The 23535-nt window shown below is 37.3% G+C and overlaps 5 protein-coding genes across 6 annotated transcripts; 2 read left to right on the forward strand and 3 right to left on the reverse strand.

Annotated features, from left to right (window-relative positions):
• The first annotated feature begins 379 nt into the window (after positions 1-379).
• On the forward strand, positions 380-2738 carry LOC108211549 (cation/calcium exchanger 4). The gene has a single exon (XM_017383182.2). The coding sequence runs from the start codon at positions 703-705 to the stop codon at positions 2548-2550; it is 1848 nt and encodes a 615-aa protein (XP_017238671.1). The 5' UTR covers positions 380-702; the 3' UTR covers positions 2551-2738.
• A 575-nt stretch (positions 2739-3313) lies between these two features.
• On the reverse strand, positions 3314-4977 carry LOC108211059 (RING-box protein 1a-like). Its single transcript, XM_017382547.2, has 5 exons — positions 4720-4977; positions 4582-4632; positions 4434-4493; positions 4096-4167; positions 3314-3967 (listed from the first exon to the last, which is right to left on the reverse strand). The coding sequence occupies exons 1-5, from the start codon at positions 4859-4861 to the stop codon at positions 3930-3932; spliced, it is 363 nt and encodes a 120-aa protein (XP_017238036.1). The 5' UTR covers positions 4862-4977; the 3' UTR covers positions 3314-3929.
• A 177-nt stretch (positions 4978-5154) lies between these two features.
• On the reverse strand, positions 5155-8460 carry LOC108211058 (mechanosensitive ion channel protein 10). Of its 2 annotated transcripts, none has more exons than XM_017382545.2 (4): positions 6880-8460; positions 6672-6795; positions 5990-6283; positions 5155-5858 (listed from the first exon to the last, which is right to left on the reverse strand). In XM_017382545.2, the coding sequence occupies exons 1-4, from the start codon at positions 8244-8246 to the stop codon at positions 5364-5366; spliced, it is 2280 nt and encodes a 759-aa protein (XP_017238034.1). In that variant the 5' UTR covers positions 8247-8460; the 3' UTR covers positions 5155-5363. The 2 variants fall into 2 exon arrangements, with proteins under 2 accessions (XP_017238034.1, XP_017238033.1); XM_017382544.2 differs by having other exon boundaries at positions 5969-6283.
• Positions 8461-14497: 6037 nt separating this feature from the next.
• LOC108213502 (phospholipid:diacylglycerol acyltransferase 1) lies at positions 14498-21735 on the forward strand. The gene is made up of 6 exons (XM_017385302.2): positions 14498-15113; positions 16088-16310; positions 16867-17150; positions 19050-19359; positions 20336-20592; positions 20941-21735. Exons 1-6 carry the CDS (start codon positions 14632-14634, stop codon positions 21422-21424), a joined length of 2040 nt encoding a protein of 679 aa, XP_017240791.1. The 5' UTR covers positions 14498-14631; the 3' UTR covers positions 21425-21735.
• A 249-nt stretch (positions 21736-21984) lies between these two features.
• Positions 21985-23535, reverse strand: LOC108213470 (formin-like protein 5). Its single transcript, XM_017385265.2, has one exon. It carries the CDS (start codon positions 23533-23535, stop codon positions 21985-21987), a length of 1551 nt encoding a protein of 516 aa, XP_017240754.1.

Raw genomic sequence — 23535 nt, forward strand, 5'->3', positions numbered from 1 at the left:
TAATATTCCTGCAGATTTCTTGCAGACCTGCGATCGACAAATATAGTTATTCATAAGAGATTGACTATAATTATAAATAACAGCCATGAGCGAGAATTTTTGAAGTCATTAGGTATAATTTTGATATGACAACTAGAATTTTAACTAAATGATTTTTATGATCGGAGATGCTCTGGCCTCTTGCAACAAGAATTAAGAGAAGAATCAAATTTAGGCTGAAAACTAATCCACCGTGCGAGATGGCCTAATGAATCAGTGTACGTCAAGAATCATGCAAGCAGACAAAAGAAAAGGTTGTTAAAAATATGTTATTACAAGTTACAACGACAATTAAGAAAAGAATCAGAGTCATACAGACTCGTGGCGTTGTGTGTGATGTAACACTTGCTACGCTACGCGGGACTTTGGAAACTTGGAATCATCTCCCCTTTTATCTCGCTCTCGGCACCACGTTCGGACAATTCCCATTCCCACACGAGCGCAGCACATATATACATTTAACTACATACATACACACTCCACCAAGTTTCATCTACACTCTCTCTCTATCTATTTATCTCCCCGTTTACTTTTTCTTCTTGATTCTGACGTTCAGGGGTTGCGATCTTGTTTGTTTTCACCCAATCCCACGCCCTTATTTGTGTCAAGACTAGAGAGTCATCTTGTCCGGTGGAGAAGTCAATCTTTGTTGGTCAAAGTTTGATGAGTGTTAAAAAGATGGGATTTATTGATTTTTTCAATGGTTTTTATTACAACAAGCAGAGGAAATTTCGTGGAGCTTTCAATGCTGTGTGTGCTTCTGGGCTACTTATCTTGTTGTTTTATCAGAAAGGCTTTTCTACTAGTAGAAATTTGGGTGATGATGGAACTGTGATCCGAAGAAATTTAAATCAAGGTGGACTTGACTTGTTTAGTGCTGAAGAGCCTGATGCTTGTACTGGATTGTATCAGCATACAGGCTACGAAAGCCAGTGTGACTACTTGAATGCCTTTCCTCTTTGCACCTCAGGGGGGCTTTTCGATTACATTAGGTTCTTCTCTTGTGATTGCCAGGATGTTCAAATTTTGGCCTACTTGGTGCTGGGAGTTTGGTTGGTTTCTCTGTTTTATCTATTGGGGAACACGGCTTCCGACTATTTCTGTTGTTCTCTGGAGAAGCTCTCTGATCTGTGGGACTTATCGCCCACGGTTGCAGGAGTGACTCTTCTTCCGTTGGGTAATGGAGCCCCTGATGTGTTTGCTAGCATTGCTGCTTTTGTGGGGAGCGATGACGGAGGCGTTGGGCTTAATAGCGTGTTGGGTGGTGCTGTGTTTGTCACTTGTGTTGTTGTCGGGACTATTTCTCTTTTAGTAGCGAATCAACGTGTTCAGATTGACAAGGAATGCTTTTTAAGGGATGTGGCTTTCTTTCTGTTTGCTCTTCTTACCTTGCTTGTCATTTTGGTTGTTGGAGAGTTGAGTATTGTCGGGGCAATTGCTTTCGTTGCCATCTATGTTGTTTATGCGTTGTCTGTTGTTGCTTATGAGATTTGGAGAAGAGATTCAGGAAGGGGATCGGTACCTGTTGCAGGAGATGGAGATGAGGAATCTTCTTTATGCGCCACACTTCTGGACTCTGGAAATGAGGTGCCACATCTGGAAACTAAGGTACCTCACTGGATGTGGAATTCCAGTGTAGCAATCTATTCAAATGAATCCATGGATTCCAGTTTGCAAGAGACTCCGAAGCATTTGTGGGGCTGGAACGACCAGGAGGCCGTTGAAAGCTCATACCTGACCTATTCTAAAATATGCTCGGTTCTGGAATTACCATTAACACTTCCCAGACGATTGACTATTCCTGTAATTGAGGATGATCGGTGGTCAAAGGGGTATGCTATGGCCAGTGCTACACTTGCTCCTGTGCTTCTGGCATTTCTCTGGAATACCCAAGACAATTTGAAGTTTTGGAATGGTGAGATAGCATACGTAATTGGGACAGTAGCTGGTTGTGTTCTCGGTGTCCTTGCATTCACATTCACCACACCAGATCAGCCGCCTCATAAAAACCTGTTACCGTGGATTCTTGGTGGCTTCTTTATGAGTATAATCTGGTTCTACATTATTGCAAATGAACTAGTTGCTCTGCTGGTGTCTTTAGGTGTTATATTTGGAGTCAATCCATCTCTTCTTGGGCTAACTGTACTGGCATGGGGCAACTCGATGGGTGATTTGATGTCTAATGTTGCCCTGGCATTGAATGGTGGTGATGGCGTCCAAATCGCCATGTCAGGATGCTTTGCTGGACCGATGTTCAACACGCTTGCTGGTCTGGGGATCTCTATGCTGCTCGGAGCCTGGTCTGTCAGACCGGAGTCCTATATAGTCCCTCGAGACTCCAGCTTGTACTATACTCTGGGATTTCTGATGCTAGGGCTTGTATGGTCACTTGTTGTGCTACCAAAAAACGACATGCGCCCTAGCAAGTTGTTAGGCATCGGCCTTATGACTATCTATGTAATATTTCTCTCTGTAAGGATGACCATGTCAATCTGGGATGGGACCCTGTAGGTTTAGGTTAGCACTAGATTGGTTATTGTACAAAAGAGTAGGGCATGTGCAGAATGAACATTTCATTTTCTTTGTTCTCTTTTTACCTCAGAAGCTTTTTTGTGCCTTCACTTAGGATGCATATGGATGTCAAAGCTTTAATGTATTTACATTTTGAACAGCAAAAGAACTTTCATATTTGATATTAAGCCCTATGTTTGTATTCTTACCTGAAGAACTGATCTTTATACTCCACTCTGTACTTACCCTGGAACTGAAAGAATCATAAATTTGTACTCTTGCTCCTAGTCCAGATCGACTTGATGGAGCTTCTATTTACAAAAATTCTTTTTGTAAATAAAGGCTCCGAACTGATTTAGAGGAATCCTCACTGTCTCGTATTCTGGAAGTTCATACTCCCAACAAGAACAGAAAGGTTGGTACAGTATATAGTCTGAAACCCTTTACAGGGTTCCAGAGACGAGGGATCAGCTTCTTACATTTTAAATCTGGGGACTAGCGCGTCTTTTTGGTGCCTGCATTTAGCAGTTGATGCCTGATGGCGGCAATAGCACCTGTGAATCTTGGTGCTCTAAACTTCAAGCAATGTTTTGCAGATATATTAGTCGGGAGTGTGTTTTATATATTTCTGTTGGCTCTGGATTTCAAATCTTTGTGCAACAGCAAAAATAAGCCTCATGCAATTTTGTATAATATCAAAATACTAAACATGCCATGTTCAGATCAGACCAGCCAAGTTTCTGAAATAATATATCTAAAGAGGGGTGTATTGGATTGGGATTTTAAAGCATTTTTTTGCATTCATGAAATCCGAGGGTATTCGATTGGGATTGTTTGAAATCCATTAAAATCTTGAGGTATTGAATTGGGATTTTAAATTATGCTACAAAATCTGGTGGTATTCGATTGGGATTTTAAATTATGCTTTAAAATCCGATGGTATTCAATTGGGATTGTTTAAAATCCATTAAAATCTGATGGTATTCAAATGCTGATGGATTTTTTTTCATTTCATAAAATGATGGATTTTGTGGCATTCTTCAGTGTATTTTAAGTTTTTTGAAATCCCACCAAATTCAATGGGATTTTGAAGCATTGTACCTAAATCCTATCAACTCTGCGACATTTCATCAAGAATCCGCACAAAATTAAAATCCCATACAATCCATTAAAATCCGTAGACTAAAAACAATGCATTAAAATCCCAATCGAATACACCCCCGTTAATATTCGTAATACAAGAGCGCGCATCTAGTTTGGGTGTTGCAGTACACAAACAAATGGACTTGCTTCAAGTATAGTTGTAGCATTACTTCGAGTATCCAAATTAATGTCATTAGAGCAAGAAAAACTGACAGCAAGGATCAAGACACGGAGTTTTAATGACCGTACTTCTGAAATTCCCATTCGCTGTTATCTGAGCAACAAGATAGCATACAGAAGGTTATATACACCCACACCATCAACAAATGGAATTCCGATGATACAATCATGGCATCAGAAAGTGAAAATCCACTTCCACACAAGCTCAAGTACAGGGCGTACCTAATGGACATACTTGTCGGGTTTTCAGCCATCGACTGATGCAGTGGAAGTGAAATGCATGGTTGCAGACCCCTGCAAATTAATTTCACTCAATTTAGTTTACTATATATATGCTACCAAATGTAGTTTCTGTTATGTTTTTAAACAAACAGTGAAATCAGTGTCATCTTCTGGTAGTCGAGGAATAATATTGCAAGTGTGAAACACCTAAGATCCTATATACCTAAAACAATTATATCAACATCATCGTTGGAAGAAACTTGCAACAATTCCATGGAAATTATGTCAAAGAAGGCCTGAAAACAAGATATAATTATATAAGAAGTGGAGAATGATACCCCAAGCCACAGTGCACTCCTCACTTGTAGCGCTAGCTTGGTTAGCTTGACACTCGATACCTATATATAAAAAACCATAAAACATGATAACAATAGATGAAAGTATTGATGAAACCAAGATTAGAGTGAGAGAGAGAGAGGGACTGACAAAGATCCATGATATGATTCCTGCAAATAGCACAATTATCCACCACAATATCTGCAGGCAGCAGAGCAAACAAACAGATTAGCAGAAACAACAAAATTATAGTATTTATGATGCATGATTATACGAAGAACAGGGTACCCCAGGCCCAGAGAGACACAGCGTTCCACTTTTTGATCTCCAAACGCTTATTAGCTTTTCTAATGGCAGATGATGATGATGTTGAAACCGTTGAAGCCTCGGCTGCAGAAACCATGTTCACATCGGTGCTCACAGAAGCCATGATCGCTTCTCAATATACTGCAATTACTAAGATTTTGGGAGTGCAATTTTTACAATTATATATAAAAACCAGCTGAGCCCAAGTGCCCAATGCAACACAGTGTCGTCATCCCCTGACATTCTGTCCACACTTCAATGTTTCTCCATCTCCTTCCAACCTTAGATATCATTCTATTCAACTATGTGCTAAATTACAAGTAAACAATATTATATACAAATCAACCAAATTTAAATAGCATCACTGACAGAGTAACTAAGACACCGCATTTGACTGAGATGATTTTCAGCAAGAGATTCTTGACAGTAATCATTCCTCTTCATCATTAAAAATTTTCTAGTACATACAAAAATCCGTCAATCAATATAGTAAGAACTATGAAAAAGTGTGCACTGCACTAGGCCACTAGTAAAACTACCAAGAGGTTCTTGCCAGTAATCATTTTTACTCTTCATAACCAATAATAATGACTATCAACACATATGCCCAGACCATCCTTGCTCTTCTAAGAACTAGCCATTTGTGTTTGACTGTTGTTTCTTGCGGGTGGGCCAGAACTTTCTAGATATCTTAGCTGAACTTCTTGGGGTAGAAGTCTATATTTGATTCCAAGCTCTTCAAAAATGTTCTTGAGCTCATAAAGTAATTCAGATCTTCGACTAGCCTTCTCCCCGTAATTTTGAAAGTTTATGGTGTGAGTCATGTAAAGAGCCATTTTCATCTCATTAATATCCTCTATATCCCTGATCTGCACACTGTGATCAGGCCGCCAGTGCTGAGGCTTGCTCTCCAAGTACTTCTTTATTCTAGCTTTCAATGCTACAATATTCTCCGCGGAAGTGGATACATCTACAGAAAAGTTGACAAAATCACCCATCTCCGGGCTTCGATTGAAATTGCTGATTGCTTTAGTTGCCAGAACAGAATTGGGATATGCTATCTTTTCACCGTCATATCTCAGGAAGATTGTTGTCAAAATGTTCATTTCCTCCACAATCATCTGCGAGATTTCAACATATTAGGATAATGAACTAAAATAACCATCAGAAAGAAGTGATATATATATCAAAAACAAATCGATCAGACTGGAGTTGCAGGTAAAGATTTAACTGGGTCAGGATAAAATATGACCTGCACCCCATCAATAACGCAACGATCACCAACATCAAACGGGTGCATCACAAACACAAAAATGGCGGCCTCAAATGCAGTCTTACAAGCATTACCAATCATGAATACCAATAGTAAAAGCTGAGATGAGATGAAGACTAAGACTTGGGTTGTCGCAAAGCCCATCAAAAGTAACCAAATGATTATAATCATAATAAATACTATGACGGAGGTAACTTTGGTCAGCTCCTCGATGGCTGTTTTGGTGTCGTGCAGTGAATGAGCCAGAATTTTGCGTTCGTTGTAGACATTCACCTACACATAAGAACTAAAATATAATAGCCAGATATGTGTACCATTACGAACATCCCCTGAAGGAAAATATATAAATATATACTTGTAATAAAGATTAATGATAATAGCATAAAGCCATACTTCTATCAAGAACAATGCTGCAGCTGACTAGCTGATTAGAAGCAACAAATTTACTATTTAAGTTTTTGAAATAGCCCTTGGACACTTTTACTCGGGCAGGAAACAGAATCTGTAGGAATATCCTAAAATTATATTACGAGGCCGTCATCAAATTCATAAGATGTTATGTCCAGTTGCTGATGCAAATCACAGGACAGAATGATATAATTTTTCTTAGAGGAAACAACGATTTTTGTTATAAACCTAAAAAGGAAAAAAGATGTCCTACCACCCAATCCCGGAAGGATGATTTCTTAATTTGTCCCTTTTCTCCTTCTTCCCCAAACAATAACAGCAACTTATCCACTTCTTCGACCGTCATGAAGTCTAACAGGTCGTCCTCTTGAATAAACCTAGCCCAGAAAAAGTATAATTAGAAATCTCCAGTACAGAGTGTATGCTACAATGATTCAATTTCAGAAGGCTAATTTACTTACTTAGAGCCATGCTTCGCTACATTATTGAATATACGGTAAGCAGCAGCCTTTGCTTCCCATTCATTTGTAATAGATCCTTGTTTCTGTCCATGCTCCTCCTCGTCATCAATCTCATCAAGCGCCCCAGAAACTGTAGACAGCCCTGAACTTCGTATGACCTTGATCAGCCCTCCTATGGTCCAAGCGGATACCCTTTTTCTCCTCATCTTCTTAAGCTTCTCTATATCAATTACCTCTTCCTTACTCACTTCCTTTCCTTTTTTGAGACGTCTGAGACATAAGCAACCACTAGTCCTACAACTATCAGTCCTTCCAGAGAACCTCATTAATCGGGGTCCAGAAAGGGTCCGAAGAATATACTGGTGAAGGATGGATTCCTGGATCCTGTCAAAGAAATTGGTGACATGAAAAGAACTGGCTAATAGCTTTACTAGAAAAGTCTTTACCATCCACAATGCTGCTCCAATAAGACACGAGGCAAGCCCTCTCGTGATATAATTCAATATCTTAGTAGTTTCCCTTGATCTCTTCACTCCACGGTTGATCAATAAACCCCATGCTAGAAGAATCAGAGCAAACCAAAGGAATACCCGAAAACCTTTTTTCAGACTATAGACAAAGTAGAGAACCTTGTTTTTTAGTATAAAACTTCGTTCAATCCCAAACACTAAAACTTTAGTAAACCATCCTGTTAGCATTCTACCGCAGAATATAACCAGCACAAGTACAGACCATTTCCATATAGCTAAGCTCCATATCGTGCAATTCCTCAGTTTGGGAATATATAAGCTAGCAATCAAAAATCCAACTATGCAAATGAACACAACCCACTCAAGTAAAATCATAACCCTGATCTTCTTACCCTTTTTCTTAATCACCTCGAGGATTTTAGCGTTGTATACGTCATCCTCCTCTTCTCCTGCAGGTGATGCCAGCAGTGGCGTTTTTGGTGTCGTGGGAGCTGTATTAGTATAATGAAGATTACTAACAGGTGAAGCTGTATGAGACAAATTCCTTGGCGGCTGTCTGGGATAAGGCGGCTCAGCTAATCTAGATTTGGACCTTGAACTATACACTGATCGCGCCAATGATCTTCGTCGAGTAAGGCCTGATTGTTGGACTCTAGGAGACGTATTCAGAGCCGGACTTAAGTTCATAATCTCGACAGAGGAAAAGCTTGTTAATGCAGGCACTTGTGTTGCTGAACTAGGACTTTGAAGCAGCCCTAAAGAAGTATCCACTGGAAGGTACTCTGAGAAAGAGTAAGACCCAGATGGCAGGTCTTGTAAACTATTAGAAACAACTTGATTATCTTTGATTGTAACCAAGACTTCATCACCATCTTTCTTCTTTAAACCACCCTCCATGAGTTTTGAAATGTCTTACAAGTTACAACAGAGAGTTAAATATCATGATGATTCATCTATATATATTAACATAAGCTCCACATTATCCCAGATCGCATTTCTTGAAATGTATAAACACATGTTGGTTTGAATAGAAGAGAGGGGAGGAAGGGTAGATGGATGCTTTGCTGCTGCAAAGTTTTGACCTTTCTTGCGTACATGAATATGCAGAGTTGGTGATAATCATGTCAACCAAATCTTTTGTTTTATACTATTATATTACGGATTATTTAAACAGGCAGGGTTTTGAATTCATTTATTTTATGACAATGGACCAATTTTTTTTGTCACCCAGGGTGGCAGTGAAGGATGAGATGAATGACTTTAATCATTCAACATCTGCTTCCATGTCTTGCCAGGAAAAAGAGAGGCTGCTCAATTTTTTTATTTCATGAATGCAATATGAAATAATACAAATTAAGATCAAGTGAGTATGTGATCATATATATTATATTCTTATATAATAAATATGAGGAGGATAAGGTTATCTTATATTTTTATATATAATAAATACGAGGAGGATCAATAAGGCCTGGTATGGTATTGTAGGTTGAAATACATACCAACTTTTGTATCTTATTGTTTGATAAAGGTGAGGATTACATAATAAAATTTATAATATAATATTTGAATTTAAAATAATATTTTTATTTTGATGTTCTAAATTATATTCAAGTAGATTTCGTAAATGTAAATATGTTTTCTACTCTTTTTAAATTTTAAAGAAATAGAATAAAGATAAATACAACTTATACTATTTATACTTATACCACATATCACAAAATAAATCGTTAGATTTTATTCCTTAAATCGTGAAAACTCTTAGTTTTTTTTTTTTTTTTAAATTATGCAAACTTTTCATTAAAAAGATGAACCCCAATGCTAGAGGCGAAGGAGATTTAAAAACAATGGAACAGTTGAGCATACAAAGTATTCTAGCTAACTCATGAGCCACTTTGTTAGCACATTTTTTGACAAAAGAAACTGTGAACCCCGAGTTTGAATGAAGCTTTGCTCTGCAATCCTGCACAATGTGGCCAACTTCTAGCCGATTTATACATTGCTTCTTGAAAGCTTGGACTGTATTCAAGGAGTCTGTTTCTACTATCTCATGCATTAAGTCTGTTGGTTCCGGCCAGGACAGAGCCTCACTAACTCCCATAGTCTCAGCCTCCATAACCGAAAGTAACTTTAGGCAATCTAATAGTTTTAGCTTGGAGAAATTGACCTTCACAGTCTTGCAATACCATGCCAATAGAGAAAAATTCAGCTCCTGCAGTGAGTCAATCCTTGGTTAAAAAGTGAGTTAGCATATTAAAAATTAAAAAATAATCAACCTCTTGAAAAAATAACACTCCAACTATATTCATTCATTGTCTATAAATTTTTATCAGTCAGCCTTCTGTGGATGACTATAATTTCTTGAACATATGCACGCTTGTAAGAAATTTGTAGAAAAATTACACATCATTTATTAACATAACTGATGTATTCAATTTTAACAATTTAAAATATTAATAAATAACATATTATTTTTCCTGACCAAAAAAAAATAACATATTATTTTTAATTATAACGAACCAATATGGTCAATACCACTCAAGCACACGGTTCGACAAATTTTGCACAATGTTGTAACTTAGTCAACGATTAGAGGATCTCCAATTGGGCTGACTATAATTATTTGACAAATTTATATTACAAAATTACCAGACGTAATAATTTAGAATTCAGGTTATTCAAACACTAAATAATTCAGTTATCTAACGGGAAAATTAATTCTAAAGTCCCTGAACTATAGGCACTTTTTTTTCTAGATCCTTGAACTATAAATGTCAATTCATAAGTAATTCAATTCTTGATTTTTTCCTACCTGGGTCCTTCCGTTATATCTGGTTTGACGCCGTTAGTTTTTCCGGCGAACTTGGTCGGAAAAACTCAAATCCGGTGAGCTCGAATTTTCCGACGAGGCTAATTTGAACATTAAAAATCACGAAAATTATATGAACATGCTCATAATCACACGATCTATTAATCTACATCATTATAATTCGAATAAAAGTTATTAAAATGAAAACTAATATTCAACTCAAAATTCGGAAACTACCAAACTAAATTTTGATGGTATAGATGGATAGGGGATTGAAAAACGAGCAATTTGGTTACTCAAGCTTCAAATTTGGATACCGGAATCACCTTCAAAGTTATCTTTGATTCTCATGAACTTAAGAAGAACTAACGGCGTCAAACCAGATCTAACGGAAGGACCCAGGTAGAAAAAATCAAAAGTTGAATTATCTATAAATTGACATTTATAGTTCAGGGACCTAAAAAAAAAAGAGTTCAGGGACTTTAGAATTAATTTTCCCGTTATCTAACTCATATATGCAATCATGCGTGATTCATAGCTGGGTCCGAATCCAATCCAATGGTGTAAAAAAGCTCAGCAGTCTTTCTCACCTAATCGTCCTCATCCATTCTACGTTGTACGCTGTATTGTCTGCATTACCTCCTTGTCTCGATTAATAATTTCATACTACTTCCAATCCACGGCATGAACATTATCATTTTATTATACAATTAACATTAAAATTTCCATTGCACCATTATTTACATTTCATTTACATATTGTCGACCATTAAACACTCAAGTTGCCTAGTAAATATCACCAGAATCCAGCCATTTTGTACACACACTCCCTCACTACCAAATAACAATCATGCGAGAATGGGATCCTCCCTCCACCTTAACTCCGCCATCTCCTTCTCCGCCGCCAAAGACCAGCCTTCCTATGCTATACTACGGCCTTGTGGTGGTTGCAGCCGCGGCGTTAGTCCTAGCAGTATACAACTTTATCATAGTAAAATGGTGCGCCAATCAGCGACACCGAATGAATGTTCCAAATTCGTCAATCGGATCAAGTGTAGACAGCTCTAGCATAACCAACTTGGGAAGAAGTTTCAAGTATAAAAAAGGAGAGGGTTCAGTTTGTTTAGGATATGATAATCAAGAATGTCCTGTTTGCTTATCGGTTTTCGAAGAAGAAGAACACGTGAAACAACTTCCAGTGTGCAAACACTCATTTCATGCTCCCTGCATAGATATGTGGCTTTACTCTCACTTAGATTGTCCTCTGTGTCGCGCTCCTGTGGAACCGCAGCCACAAACTCACCACAGACCATCCACATCAGGAGCTTCGATGACGGATCCAGTGCTACATGCTTGACTGTATTATTCACCAAGACTTTATGAGTAAGGATTGAGGTGCTTTGTTAAGATTCTTAGATGTGAATCGGGTGATTCAGTTTAAAGGAAAGAGACATCAACCAGACTTCATTTGGCAGGACTTGGTTTATGTAGTTCAACTGTTCAATACACCAAACAACATGTAGCTAGATGCATGTACAGAGGTTTCGTGGAAGCTGCACTAACTTGTTATTCCATATTTTGGAATAGCCTATTTTCCTATTTATCACCTAATTTCTTTATTATTTAGATTATTAAATAGTTACTTGGTCACAAGTAATTATCCTCTCTCTGAAACGAGGAAAGGATCAACAATTACAAAAAAAATATTTCCAAATGATATCTTTTAATTCAGATTTTAACATAACTTATCGCTAAAGTCTCTCGGGATAGACCTGATGAAAACAAAACCGCGTGAGATTGATCCTATAAAAACATAAATATGAAGGCATCCCTTGGATATGAGATCCGATACAAGGGACAAATCAAGAGCTCAGCCCTCTTTTTTCATAAAATCCTTGTTAACCAAATTCCCCCGTGAACAAAACCCAAGTTGACTTGTTCAACTTTAGTTGCAAGGAAGCGATTTACTGGTCTCCTAGGCTCAGAGAGCCAAACTGAATGGCTGCATATTTATTCACTGAGACTCTAAACTTGCTGCCATCAGCAAAAAGAAGCAAGACATGCAAAACTTCAAATATTAGTCGACTAAATGAGATTATATACTTGGGTTTCAGCTATTATAAGCCTTTTTCCACTATTCTGTGCAGTTGGAGTAGATGCACAGGATGCACTCAGAAGCTGCTACACCATAATCACAAATCACAAACCCAAGTATAATATAAATTACACTATTTTAAAACTCAGGCCTGAGCAGTCCGGGAAAATGCCAATTCACGCTATCAAGACCAATCCAAATGAAAATGTACAGAGCAACCGTTGTAGGAAATCCATAGTGCTTCCAGGAATGGGAAGGCTCGTCAGAAACGAACAAGTAACAAATTCAGAAATTAATCAACAGGCTGCTGATACAGTGTTGAGAACAGCCCCGGTCAGTTCGGTAATTTGGCATATACGACAAGTAACATACATAATGTAAACAAGAATCACAGGATTCGAAGAGAGCTTTCCAGAATGATACAAACTCATATGGTGTGTTTGGTTGGGGTGAATGATTCCGGATGGAATGGAATGAAAAATGAACTATTTTATGGACAATTTTCAAGAAATTTCATTCATTCCTCCGTTCCATTCCTTACATCATGTGCTAGATTTCACACCTTCAATTTGAGATGGAATGCTCCATTATCTCCCATCCTCAATTTCTTCTCAAATCTCATCATAGCAATTTTGCACTTCCTCAATTTTTTTTTCAAAATTTTCTTCCTATCTCTATTAGTTTCAAGTATTTTTACTCATTCCATTCCATTCTCCCCAACCAAACACAACAATAGTTTATATTATGATTTTTCAGAGATAGAAATTCAAATTCCAAAGTCATGTTAATAGGTGATACAAATCACAGAATAACTCGTACGTATGAGTTATGGGTAGAACTCAGTTGAATAACAAAAGTCGAAGATAATCAAATTATATTTTCCGGACAGTATAGAATCACAGCAATGTAATAAACAACGGGTTAAATAGGTCACCTAAGTGGTATATCCTCACAAATGTTAAATGATATTATGTGTATTACTAAAATATATATCAAATAAATAATTCTAAATATGTGCTTGAGAAATAAAAATAGTTTTTATATTTTTTATACATTTTTTTTCTTGAAAGTTATCATCTATTATAAGTATTTTTAATAGATATTTTCTTAATAGAATTCCGATTTTGACTTGATTAGAAAAAAATTACTCCCTATGTCCCTCTAGGTAGTTTACATTCACTGTTTAAAAGTTTAGACATCAAACTTTTATCTAGAAAAAAAAAAATATTATGTACTTAGAATTAAGTTCAATGGAGATCAATTTTTTTTTAGACCTGAAGACTACCTATGTTCTGCAAATAAAATATTTCATAAAAACATAGCAGAATGTATAGTTTTTCAAATCATGTTCTACGAAATCATTATTTCATTTAAAATCCTGAATATCATATAAGTTTTACATGTGGAACATTACAAAATATTTTGTTCTATGAAATATGTTTAGTTTGCAGAATATTTGCTCAACTTGAAGAACATACATTATATACTTATTAAAATATAGATGATCGTCAACAATTTTAATGAATACATGATATTTGTAGAACATATTTTAGAGAATAATGTATTTTATAGTGTTTTGATTGCAGAATATACGTGGTCTCCGAAGTCTCCGGTGAAATAGCGGTCATCATAAAACTTTCCTCTAATTTAATAGAACAAAGTTCCATGTAGTCCACATATTTACTGTAGTACCGTAGACCACGTACATTCTGCAACTATAGAATGACATAAAAACATTGCAAAATGTGTTATTTTGCAAATCATGTACTATAAACATAATATTTTGTTAAAAATTTTAACAATCCTAAACATTCTACAAGTTAAATAGTGAAAAACACATTATTCTGCAAAACATGTTACATATTTACATATTACAGAACATATGTGTTCTACTTGTCGAACATAAATGATTTTCAATATTTTTCATGAAATAGTGATATTTATAGAATGTATTTCACAAAATAACAAGTTTCATACATTTTGCAATGTTTTTATGCCATTCTATAATTGCAGAACATAGTGGTGTACGTTACTACAGTAAATATGTGTATCAGATCAAACTTAACTCTATGTACTTGTACTATACTGTAAACGAGTCTTAACAACCGTGTCAAAAATAACATTTTTTTTTTTTGAAGTCGTGTCAAAAATAACATAAACAAACGAGGGCACAGAGTGACTAAGATTTCCTAGAATTTGATTTAGAATCCGGAAATCCGACTTAGTTGGTTGGACTATATATGGGTGTACATCGAGACAAACCCTAATTCTTTGAACACATTCTGGTACAGGAACTGGAACACTGACACTTCAACTGCCCAAGTCGATTTGCGAGTCTCCGTATCCCCTAATTGCGTATACATAGACTAGTCTATACTCAACATGCCCGGAGCGAGGCGTAGAAAGGGTGGTTCCGATACAAAGAAACCACAATCCGGAGAAGCATCATCCTCGTCGTCGGCATCACCATCATTTAATAAACCAGATAAACCCCCAGCCCCCCCGCTTCCTGATAAAAATTATAATATACAAAAACGAAATGAAAATGTCGTCAAAAAGTGGTCTTGTATCGATAGCTGTTGTTGGTTTGTAGGCTTCATTTGTTGTTTTTGGTGGTTCTTGTTGTTTTTATACAATGCAATGCCTGCTTCTATCCCTCAGTATGTCACGGAAGCGATCACGGGTCCTTTAGCCGACCCCCCTGGCTTGAAATTGCATAAACAGGGGTTTGTAGCCAAGCATCCTGTTGTTTTCGTTCCCGGGATTGTTACCGGTGGCCTTGAATTGTGGGAAGGCCATCAATGTGCTGATGATTTGTTTAGGATGAGGCTTTGGGGTGGTACTTTTGGCGATGTTTATAAAAGGTATTATTATTATTATTATCATTCAGTTGTAACATTGTTCCTTATAATTCTAGTGTCAAATGTATAATCAATCAAAGCATTAGTATGAGTGACGTCGTGTCCTCTACTCGGCTTGATCCTCTGATTCCACCTGCATTTGATACATCACTTGCACACACATGTGTATATATGTTATATTAGCACGGCTTATTATTTCTGGTTCATAATTATTTTTATGGAGTTGGGATGTGTCGAATCTTTTAAATGGAAGGAGGCCTTATCTATGGACCAAAATGGAATTGAATGAGGGGAATCGGATTATTAGGGCTTGTTTTATGGAACTGAATATTATAATATAATAGTTTGTCTATGATCTGTTCGTTTTTGACATATTGCTGAATTTTTTCTTCCCTCCAACCAGATACTGCAGGCTTTTACTTTTTATTTCCCTGTAGTTTCCATGTCACCTGCCAGGTTTTGCTTCTGAGACGGTGCTCAGTTAGGCACATAATTAGTTTCATGTTTACTTCACTGTATGATATATATTACTAATAGATTAGGCACTGATCTTTCTATTTACTTGCCGAATTTTGTGGAGTATATTCCTGCAAGAACTAAAAGCAATCTTCAGTTTCACGGTTTATCATCTCTGCCAGCATATTACAGTAATCTGGTTGATTGTTATGTATGCTATAAGCTGAGTTTATTAACGTTTTGGACTCCTAAACCTTGATTTCTGAATCCGTAAGAGTTGCTTCAGAGACTAATTAACAGGACAGAGGATTTTTGAAAAAGACAAATGAAGGATGCGTAAAAGTAATTTCTAAATGCTTCAGCAATTCAGACTATATATGGTCACTTTGTTATGACTTATGAATATGTGATAGCAAAATGTTATATATATCTATACTATGTGTAAATACTCAATAATGGAGCTCCGTAAATCATTGTTATTCATCTATTGAATATTTATTCCATATGTTTCAATTTTGTAGACCTTTATGTTGGCTTGAGCACATGTCACTGGATAATGAAACTGGCTTGGATCCTCCTGGTATTAGAATTAGACCTGTATCTGGACTTGTAGCTGCTGATTACTTTGCAGCAGGTTATTTTGTATGGGCGGTTTTAATTGCTAATCTGGCTCGCATTGGATATGAAGAAAAGAATATGTACATGGCAGCATATGATTGGAGGCTGTCCTTCCAGAACAGTGAGGTTAATCTCTAATTTAATTTCTGAGGATTGTATCATCGACTTTGCATGTGTTATCTCCTTTTAAGGCCAGGTTGGCCTGGGACTATAATCCTTCAAAACAAAATAGCCTAGAAGTTGATTCTTGACTAAATTACCCTATAATCGTTGTTGCATTTTGACTCTTGTGAATTTAGTCTGTTTTGAAAGTGAATCTGTAGAGCCCGAGTTTTTGAATGTCAACTAATTATGTTGATTATACCCAAGTTACAATATCTTTAGGTACTTGATCTTAAAGTTAGATGTCTTCGGTTTGAATTGGGGGCTATCCACATGGAAATTTTGATCCTCTTATATGCGTTTGACACACAAAAGCTTAAAAAAATATAAGTCATAGGAAAATTTTGATCCTCTTAAATGCGATCAAACTAAAACAAGTGGTTACAAAATACTGAGGGGTTTAAAATTTTTACATAATTTTCTGATGGATCAATACCATATTAAGCTTGGAATAGTGGAATACCATTTTGTTCTTGCATCAGGATGTTTGACTTCATCCTGAATATATTGATTTGACCAGGTACGTGACCAGACCTTAAGTAGGATAAAAAGTAATATTGAACTCATGGTAGCTACAAATGGTGGGAATAAGGTTGTCGTAATTCCACATTCTATGGGTGTACTGTACTTTCTGCATTTTATGAAATGGGTTGAAGCACCTGCTCCAGTTGGTGGTGGAGGTGGATCAAACTGGTGTGCCAATCATATAAAGGCGATCATGAATATAGGTGGACCTTTTTTGGGAGTACCAAAGGCAGTCACTGGATTATTCTCTTCAGAGGCCAGGGATATAGCTTTTGCCAGGTTGTCCTTCTTGTAAATATGTGTGTGGTTTTTGTTTTGTTATTTGCTTCCGTGCTCTTCCATATATTTATGTGATCCAGTATGCAGAAAATGGTGGTAAAATATATTGGTGCATTTAGTTCAAACTGTTACATAACTAGTAATTAATTGTTATTTCTGTCATTTGTTTACTTGTGAGTTCCAAACCAGAAAAGTTGAAATATGTTTTAAAACTCAAAACTAAGGGGTTTTTTTTTTCTGATATATGTGAAAAACTTATGATTGAATATCTTTAACTGTGTTATAGTCATTCACTCATTCGAAAAAGAGTCCCATGTATTGTAACTAGGGTCCTATTCCCTAGCAACCGCGTGTTAGATAAGGTTTATCTAACACACTGTACGGGGGCCGTTAGATCTATATTTTAAAGGCTCAGATCCAATCTTGGGTTTTTAATGTATCCGCGGAAGGGAAAACTCTCTATCCGCGGATATTTTCCGCGGAAGGGAGTTTCCCTATCCGCAGATATATATAGCGGATACATTAAAATCTCAGATTGGATCTGGGCCCTTGAAATATAAATCTAACGGCCCCCGTACAGTGTGTTAGATAACCCTTATCTAACACGCGGTTGTCAGGGGACAAGACCCTTGTAACTACTTTTGTATTAGATCAAATCATTCATCAAAAAATGCTTCTTTTTTTGTACATATATAAAGTATAGACTGATGGGGACAATGGTTTTGAGATGAGGGTTCTGTTGGGAACAGGAAAGAAACCGGTAATAATTACTGATTTCCTATTTATTGTAAAAATTTTACAAGGAAACAAATCATTTAGTTACCTGATTCGTTGAGATTTATTTCTTGCATCCTAGGCCTAGAATATCTCGTAGTAATTAGTAAATTTGTACATAGTTTCTGTTCTTGTACTATACCTTTATAATGGGCTCTTTTGGTGTTCTCATAACTTATTAAGGACATGAAGGCAAATTATTTCCCCCAAAGATGGGTGCTCCTTGTCCTCTTTTTGACCCAAAAATGAGATTCTGAGTGAGGGGGAGTGTTATAATATAATATAAGATACTAGTAAATCCTTTCCTTGATGCCTTAGGATTTTGAAGAACCCGTAACATAATAGGTTTTTTGAAATATCCTTCAAACAAGTCTTAAAATGCTAACGCAAACCAGTATATGTTCAATATCAATAGCTGGCCTCAATTACAAGAAGAAATCACTATTTATAATGAAACTACATAGACTAATACTCTGGAGGCAGTGACCTGCAAATGGTGTAATGACTTTGCTCCTCGCTTTTGTTGAATTATAAATAACCACTCCAATGAAAAAGCAATAGTGACCAAGATGCGAGATCTTTCCTAACTAAGAGAGACCAAAAAACTAGGTTTCATTTATTTTGGGATTGGTCTGACGTCACTGCATAATTGATACTTCTAAAGTGCAATTGAGCAGTTTGCTACTTTTTACGTGCATAGGCTCTTGCTTTATCTCCTGTAGCTTTCTAGTGGCAAGGCGATGTGACCATAAAATGGTGTGTGCCTGATTTGCTTGCAAGGCCCTTATGTAAGTAAATCAAAGCAGACATTTTTAAAGGACAAGTTTCTGTTTAACGACTCTGTTTTTATCATTTCAATTACTGTCTCCTTTATTCTTCCTTGTACATTCTTCTGCTTCCTTTGTTCCTCTTCCTACATGTTCATCTGCGTCCTTAAATTTTTGTCCGATATCATTTTATAGTTGCAAAAGTTTATGGAAGACATCTTGCTCAGCTAGCCACCCTAGATTTGTCAGAAATGCATTTATATTAACGCACTTAAAGAACTTAGATCCATTTTTGTCGACCATAATTGAATAGTGTACTTTTCTTCTGTACTGTTATCAAATCATATTCCTTATGCAGGGCACTTGCACCAGGTCGTGTGGATTTTCAGACTCTACAACATATAATGAGGATGACTCGAACATGGGACTCAACAATGTCTATGTTACCCAAAGGAGGGGACACCATCTGGGGAGATCTTGATTGGTCACCTGAGGAAGACTACAAATGTAGTGTTCAAAAGTTGATGAATAATGATAGTGAGATAGTAGGTCAAACTGGGGAAGAGAGTTCAGAAAATGCAAACTGTGTCAAATATGGCAGAATGATATCATTTGGAAAGGATTTGGCTCAAGAATCCTCATCAAAAATTCAGAGAATGGAATTCAGGGTAATATTTAACTGTTAGCGAGCTCTGCTTCATTGCCTAATGTCACTACGGACACAATTTAATCCATATGATATTGTTCTTCGCTTCTTTGAGATAAGGCTTCCTTGTTAAAAAGCTTCTTTGCATGAATTTCTAAAAGGATTCTGATCTAGCAACTCTTATATTTATACATTAAGTGGCTCTGGCATTTAATTGTCGAGATACATTAATTGGATCAGTTTCTCCTTAATAAATAAGTATGGGAATATAAGATCCTCCGTATTGGTGGTTTCTAGCCTGTATAACTAGGACTAGTGAAATCCATATTCTTTACATTAATTGGATCAGTTTCTCCTTAATAAATAATTATGGGAATATAAGATCCTCCATATTGGTGGTTTCTAGCCTGTATAACTAGGACTAGTGAAATCCATATTCTTGAATGATCATCGCAGCTGCTATCTATGACAAAACACTTACCTCCCTGCTGTTTCATGGGTCCTTTGTCTTCCCTCTGTCTTCTAATGCTCCGGAATACTCTGTTATTATAGGATAATATAGGTGCATCCAGAAGTCAGCTCCTTTAGATTAGGATTCTGTATGTAATTGAGCATTATAAATATAAGCAGTTTTATTGCATACCTCCTAACTCAGTACTTCTTTGTCTATTATTAATCAAATTTAAATGGTCCCATCAAGACTATTGCATGGAACTACGCACATGAAATTGTACTTGAATCTTGATGAGAATATATTGTTTTAGGCAAGGTTGATTACAAGAAATTGAATACTGAAGCACACATTTGCTTCCACTGTGGTTTGAATCCTCGACCTTCAGTAAGAAATGACGAGAGACTAGATTAAGGCTTGCAGACTGATGTCACTTTTTTTTAATGTTTTTCTACTTCTCTTCTCTAGAAACAGAAACCGTACATCATCAAGATGTCTATATTTTCCCTATGTTACATGATAATTACAATAATTTGTTTATTTGTAGGATGCCCATAAAGGCAATAACCTTGCAAACACATGCCGTGATGTATGGACTGAGTACTGTGATATGGGCATCGGGGGTGTTAAAGCTGTCGCCGATTATAAAGTTTATACAGCTGATTCAATTTTGGATATGCTGCATTATGTTGCGCCAAAGATGATGAAGCGTGGCGGGTCTCACTTTTCATACGGAATTGCAGACAATTTGGACGACAAAAAATATGAACACTACAAATATTGGTCCAATCCCCTGGAGACAAAGTGAGTGAATGTTGATTTTCTCATTAGTAACATACTTGCTGATTATTAAGTTCAGCTATTTTTTTTTTAATTTAAGCATATTAAAGACCACATCAAGGTGTCTTATATAAGTGACTAGCAATTTATTAAGCTTGGTTCCTGGTTTTTTTTTGGCATCCTTAAGGTCTTTGGCATATTATCTGGATTCTGGTCAACTATCTGGATCTCTGATACTATAGCAGTGTATATTTTCAACCTTGAATAAATACCCTATCTAAGCAACAGACATTTCTATAGTGGTCAAACTCAAACTTCTTTAGCAAGTCTATATTATGACGCATGCGTCACTCTTTTGCTGTGCTATAACAGGTTGCCAAATGCTCCAGAGGTGGAAATTTTTTCTATGTATGGAGTTGGAATTCCGACTGAAAGAGCATATGTATACAAACTTAGCTCTGCTGCCGAGTGCTACATTCCTTTTCAGATTGATAGCTCTGCAGAGGGTGAAAACGAAGAAAGTTGTTTACATGGTGGAGTTTATTCAGTTGATGGAGATGAAACCATTCCAGTGTTGAGTGCAGGTTACATGTGTGCTAAAGGTTGGCGAGGAAAAACTCGGTTCAATCCTTCAGGCATCCGTACTTACATAAGAGAGTATGTGCATGCCCCTCCTGCCAATCTGCTGGAAGGCAGGGGAACCCAAAGTGGTGCTCATGTTGATATTATGGGGAATTTCGCACTGATAGAAGATATTATACGAGTAGCCGCAGGGGCAATGGGAGAAGACATTGGAGGTGATAAAGTTCATTCTGATATCTTCAAATGGTCTGAAAAAATCAATTTAGATCTATAGAGATATAAATTTCTGTCACGAGAAATTTAGAGTAGCCGTTGGTGGTTTCTGCTAACATGATATGCAGAGAGATTGCTGAAGAAAACAAGCAAATGGTGAAAGCGATTATACTTTCCCTTGTGGGCTGCAGTTGGGTTGCTCATTTCAAATTTACTTAGATATCATCTATCTATCATTGGTAGTTGGCACCATGATTTTTTTCAAAATTTTCCCCTTGATATACTATCATTAGGATGGTGGATACATTCTAGTTGATCGGTGAATGTAATTATGTTGAGCAATAATATAATCTTCGGCCTTTTTATTTCTTTTCCATTTTTTTGTTTCAAAGCACTGGAAAAGAAGGTGATCAAGTGGTCATAATTTTAAAAAGTTAGCAATGGCAGATGGTGATTATCAAAGAGTGCAGTCTGCAGAATTGTTGATCATATGAAGTCATCAAAGCATTTTTCAGCCAAAAATTCAAACTGAAACTCCACACAAATTTCAGGTAGCTAGCTCAAGATGCATGTCTGAATTGTATGTATGTACAAGAACTAGTTGTTAACAAGACGGTGATACTATTGCTTAGCCCTGAGAGAATTCATTTTCTCCATTCTCCATTCGTCTCTCAATCTTGCAATGAAATTATCAGCCTTGGTGTTAACATCCGGACTGGGGCAAAAAACATCCCCCGCCCTTGGTGTCTGTGTCTCACTCGTCGACGCCTGCTGCATTTGAAACGGCGGTGGTGGAACAGGAACCACCGGCGACTTTGCCCCTGTAGTTTGATAGTAATTGCTTGTCTTGGGCGGCAGGGGAGGTTTTTGGCGACGCGATTGTGGTTTTAGTGGCAGAGGAGGTGGAGAGGAAGTTTGCTCAATTTTTTTTGCAGGCTTAGAGAAATTGTTGAGAATTGATGATCGTGGTGGTGGCGGAGGTGGAGGCGGGGTCGGGATGGTGGTGGAATTGAAGCGCTTGCTTATTCCAGTAGTGTTTTTGAAGATGTTACTGAAGATTGAGTTGGGCGGCGGAGGCGGTGGTGGTACAGATGGGGATACTGAATGAATTTTTTTGCTTTTATTTCCCTTTTTAAACATGTTGTGAAAAACTGATGGAGGCGGAGGCGGAGGAGGTGGTGGAGGAGGAGGCGTCGACGGTGTTATTGATGAGGCTTCAAAGCCAGATCTGATCATAGTGGCATCATCGCATGTGTTTCGTATCTTAAGCTTTTTCTTGTTTTTCTTTGCACGATTATACAAGGATGCTATTGCGGTTGCTATCTCCGTTGTTGCTCCGCTCTTTTTCCTTTGTAGCATTTCAGTCTTTTCCGCCGGCAATGATCTGGTATCAGTCTTATCCAGATGATTACTTTCCGCTCGTCTTTTCATAGACTCCTTCCTCACTGATCTTCTTCGCTTCATAGGAGCCTCATCTTCTTTTGGTGGCTTCTCATCTTCTTCTTGTTGTGGTGGTGCAGGCTCATCTTCTTTTAGTTGTCGCGCCTCATCTTCTTTTGGCTGCAGCTGCTGAGGAGGAGGAGCTTGTTCATCATAAGGTTGTTGCGGAGCAGCTGCTGCTCCTCCTTGTGGCTCTGGCAACGATTCAGGTCTCGTAATTGCTGGATATGTGGATTCACAAGTATGAAGATTATGATCTTGTGAATATATATTCAGGTCAAAATCATCATAAAACCGATACGCTCTATTATTCTCGGTGGACCGTAAATCTGGATAGGAGCTGCTACTCCGCATCAGCTTACCAGCACCACTTCCCTCAGGAAAATTATGATACATGACCTCCTGATCAGAAACATTTTGAGTCACAGGATCGAGAACCGAAGCGTCGTCGTTGTTTTGTTGTCTCAACAAAACACCGCAAAAAATAGCCAACAAAACGAGTAAAATGTTGAGAGAATCCCAGCCTTTCTTAATTGAAGTGGGAGCTTTAAGGAATTGAGATACATTGGAAAGAAGAGGAATGAGTATGAAAGCAATAAGTATCAATGCAAGTATGGGGACAATTATAATCAAAGCCACCGGATTTAAGGTCGGGGAAGAGGAACGACGGCGTTGAGTAGTTGGCGGAGGTTGGAACCAGAAGGAAGGTGGTGCGTCTCCCTCGTGGTCCAT

This window comes from Daucus carota, chromosome 3, assembly GCF_001625215.2.
Source record: "Daucus carota subsp. sativus chromosome 3, DH1 v3.0, whole genome shotgun sequence".
In the NCBI taxonomy this organism is placed as follows: domain Eukaryota; kingdom Viridiplantae; phylum Streptophyta; class Magnoliopsida; order Apiales; family Apiaceae; genus Daucus; species Daucus carota.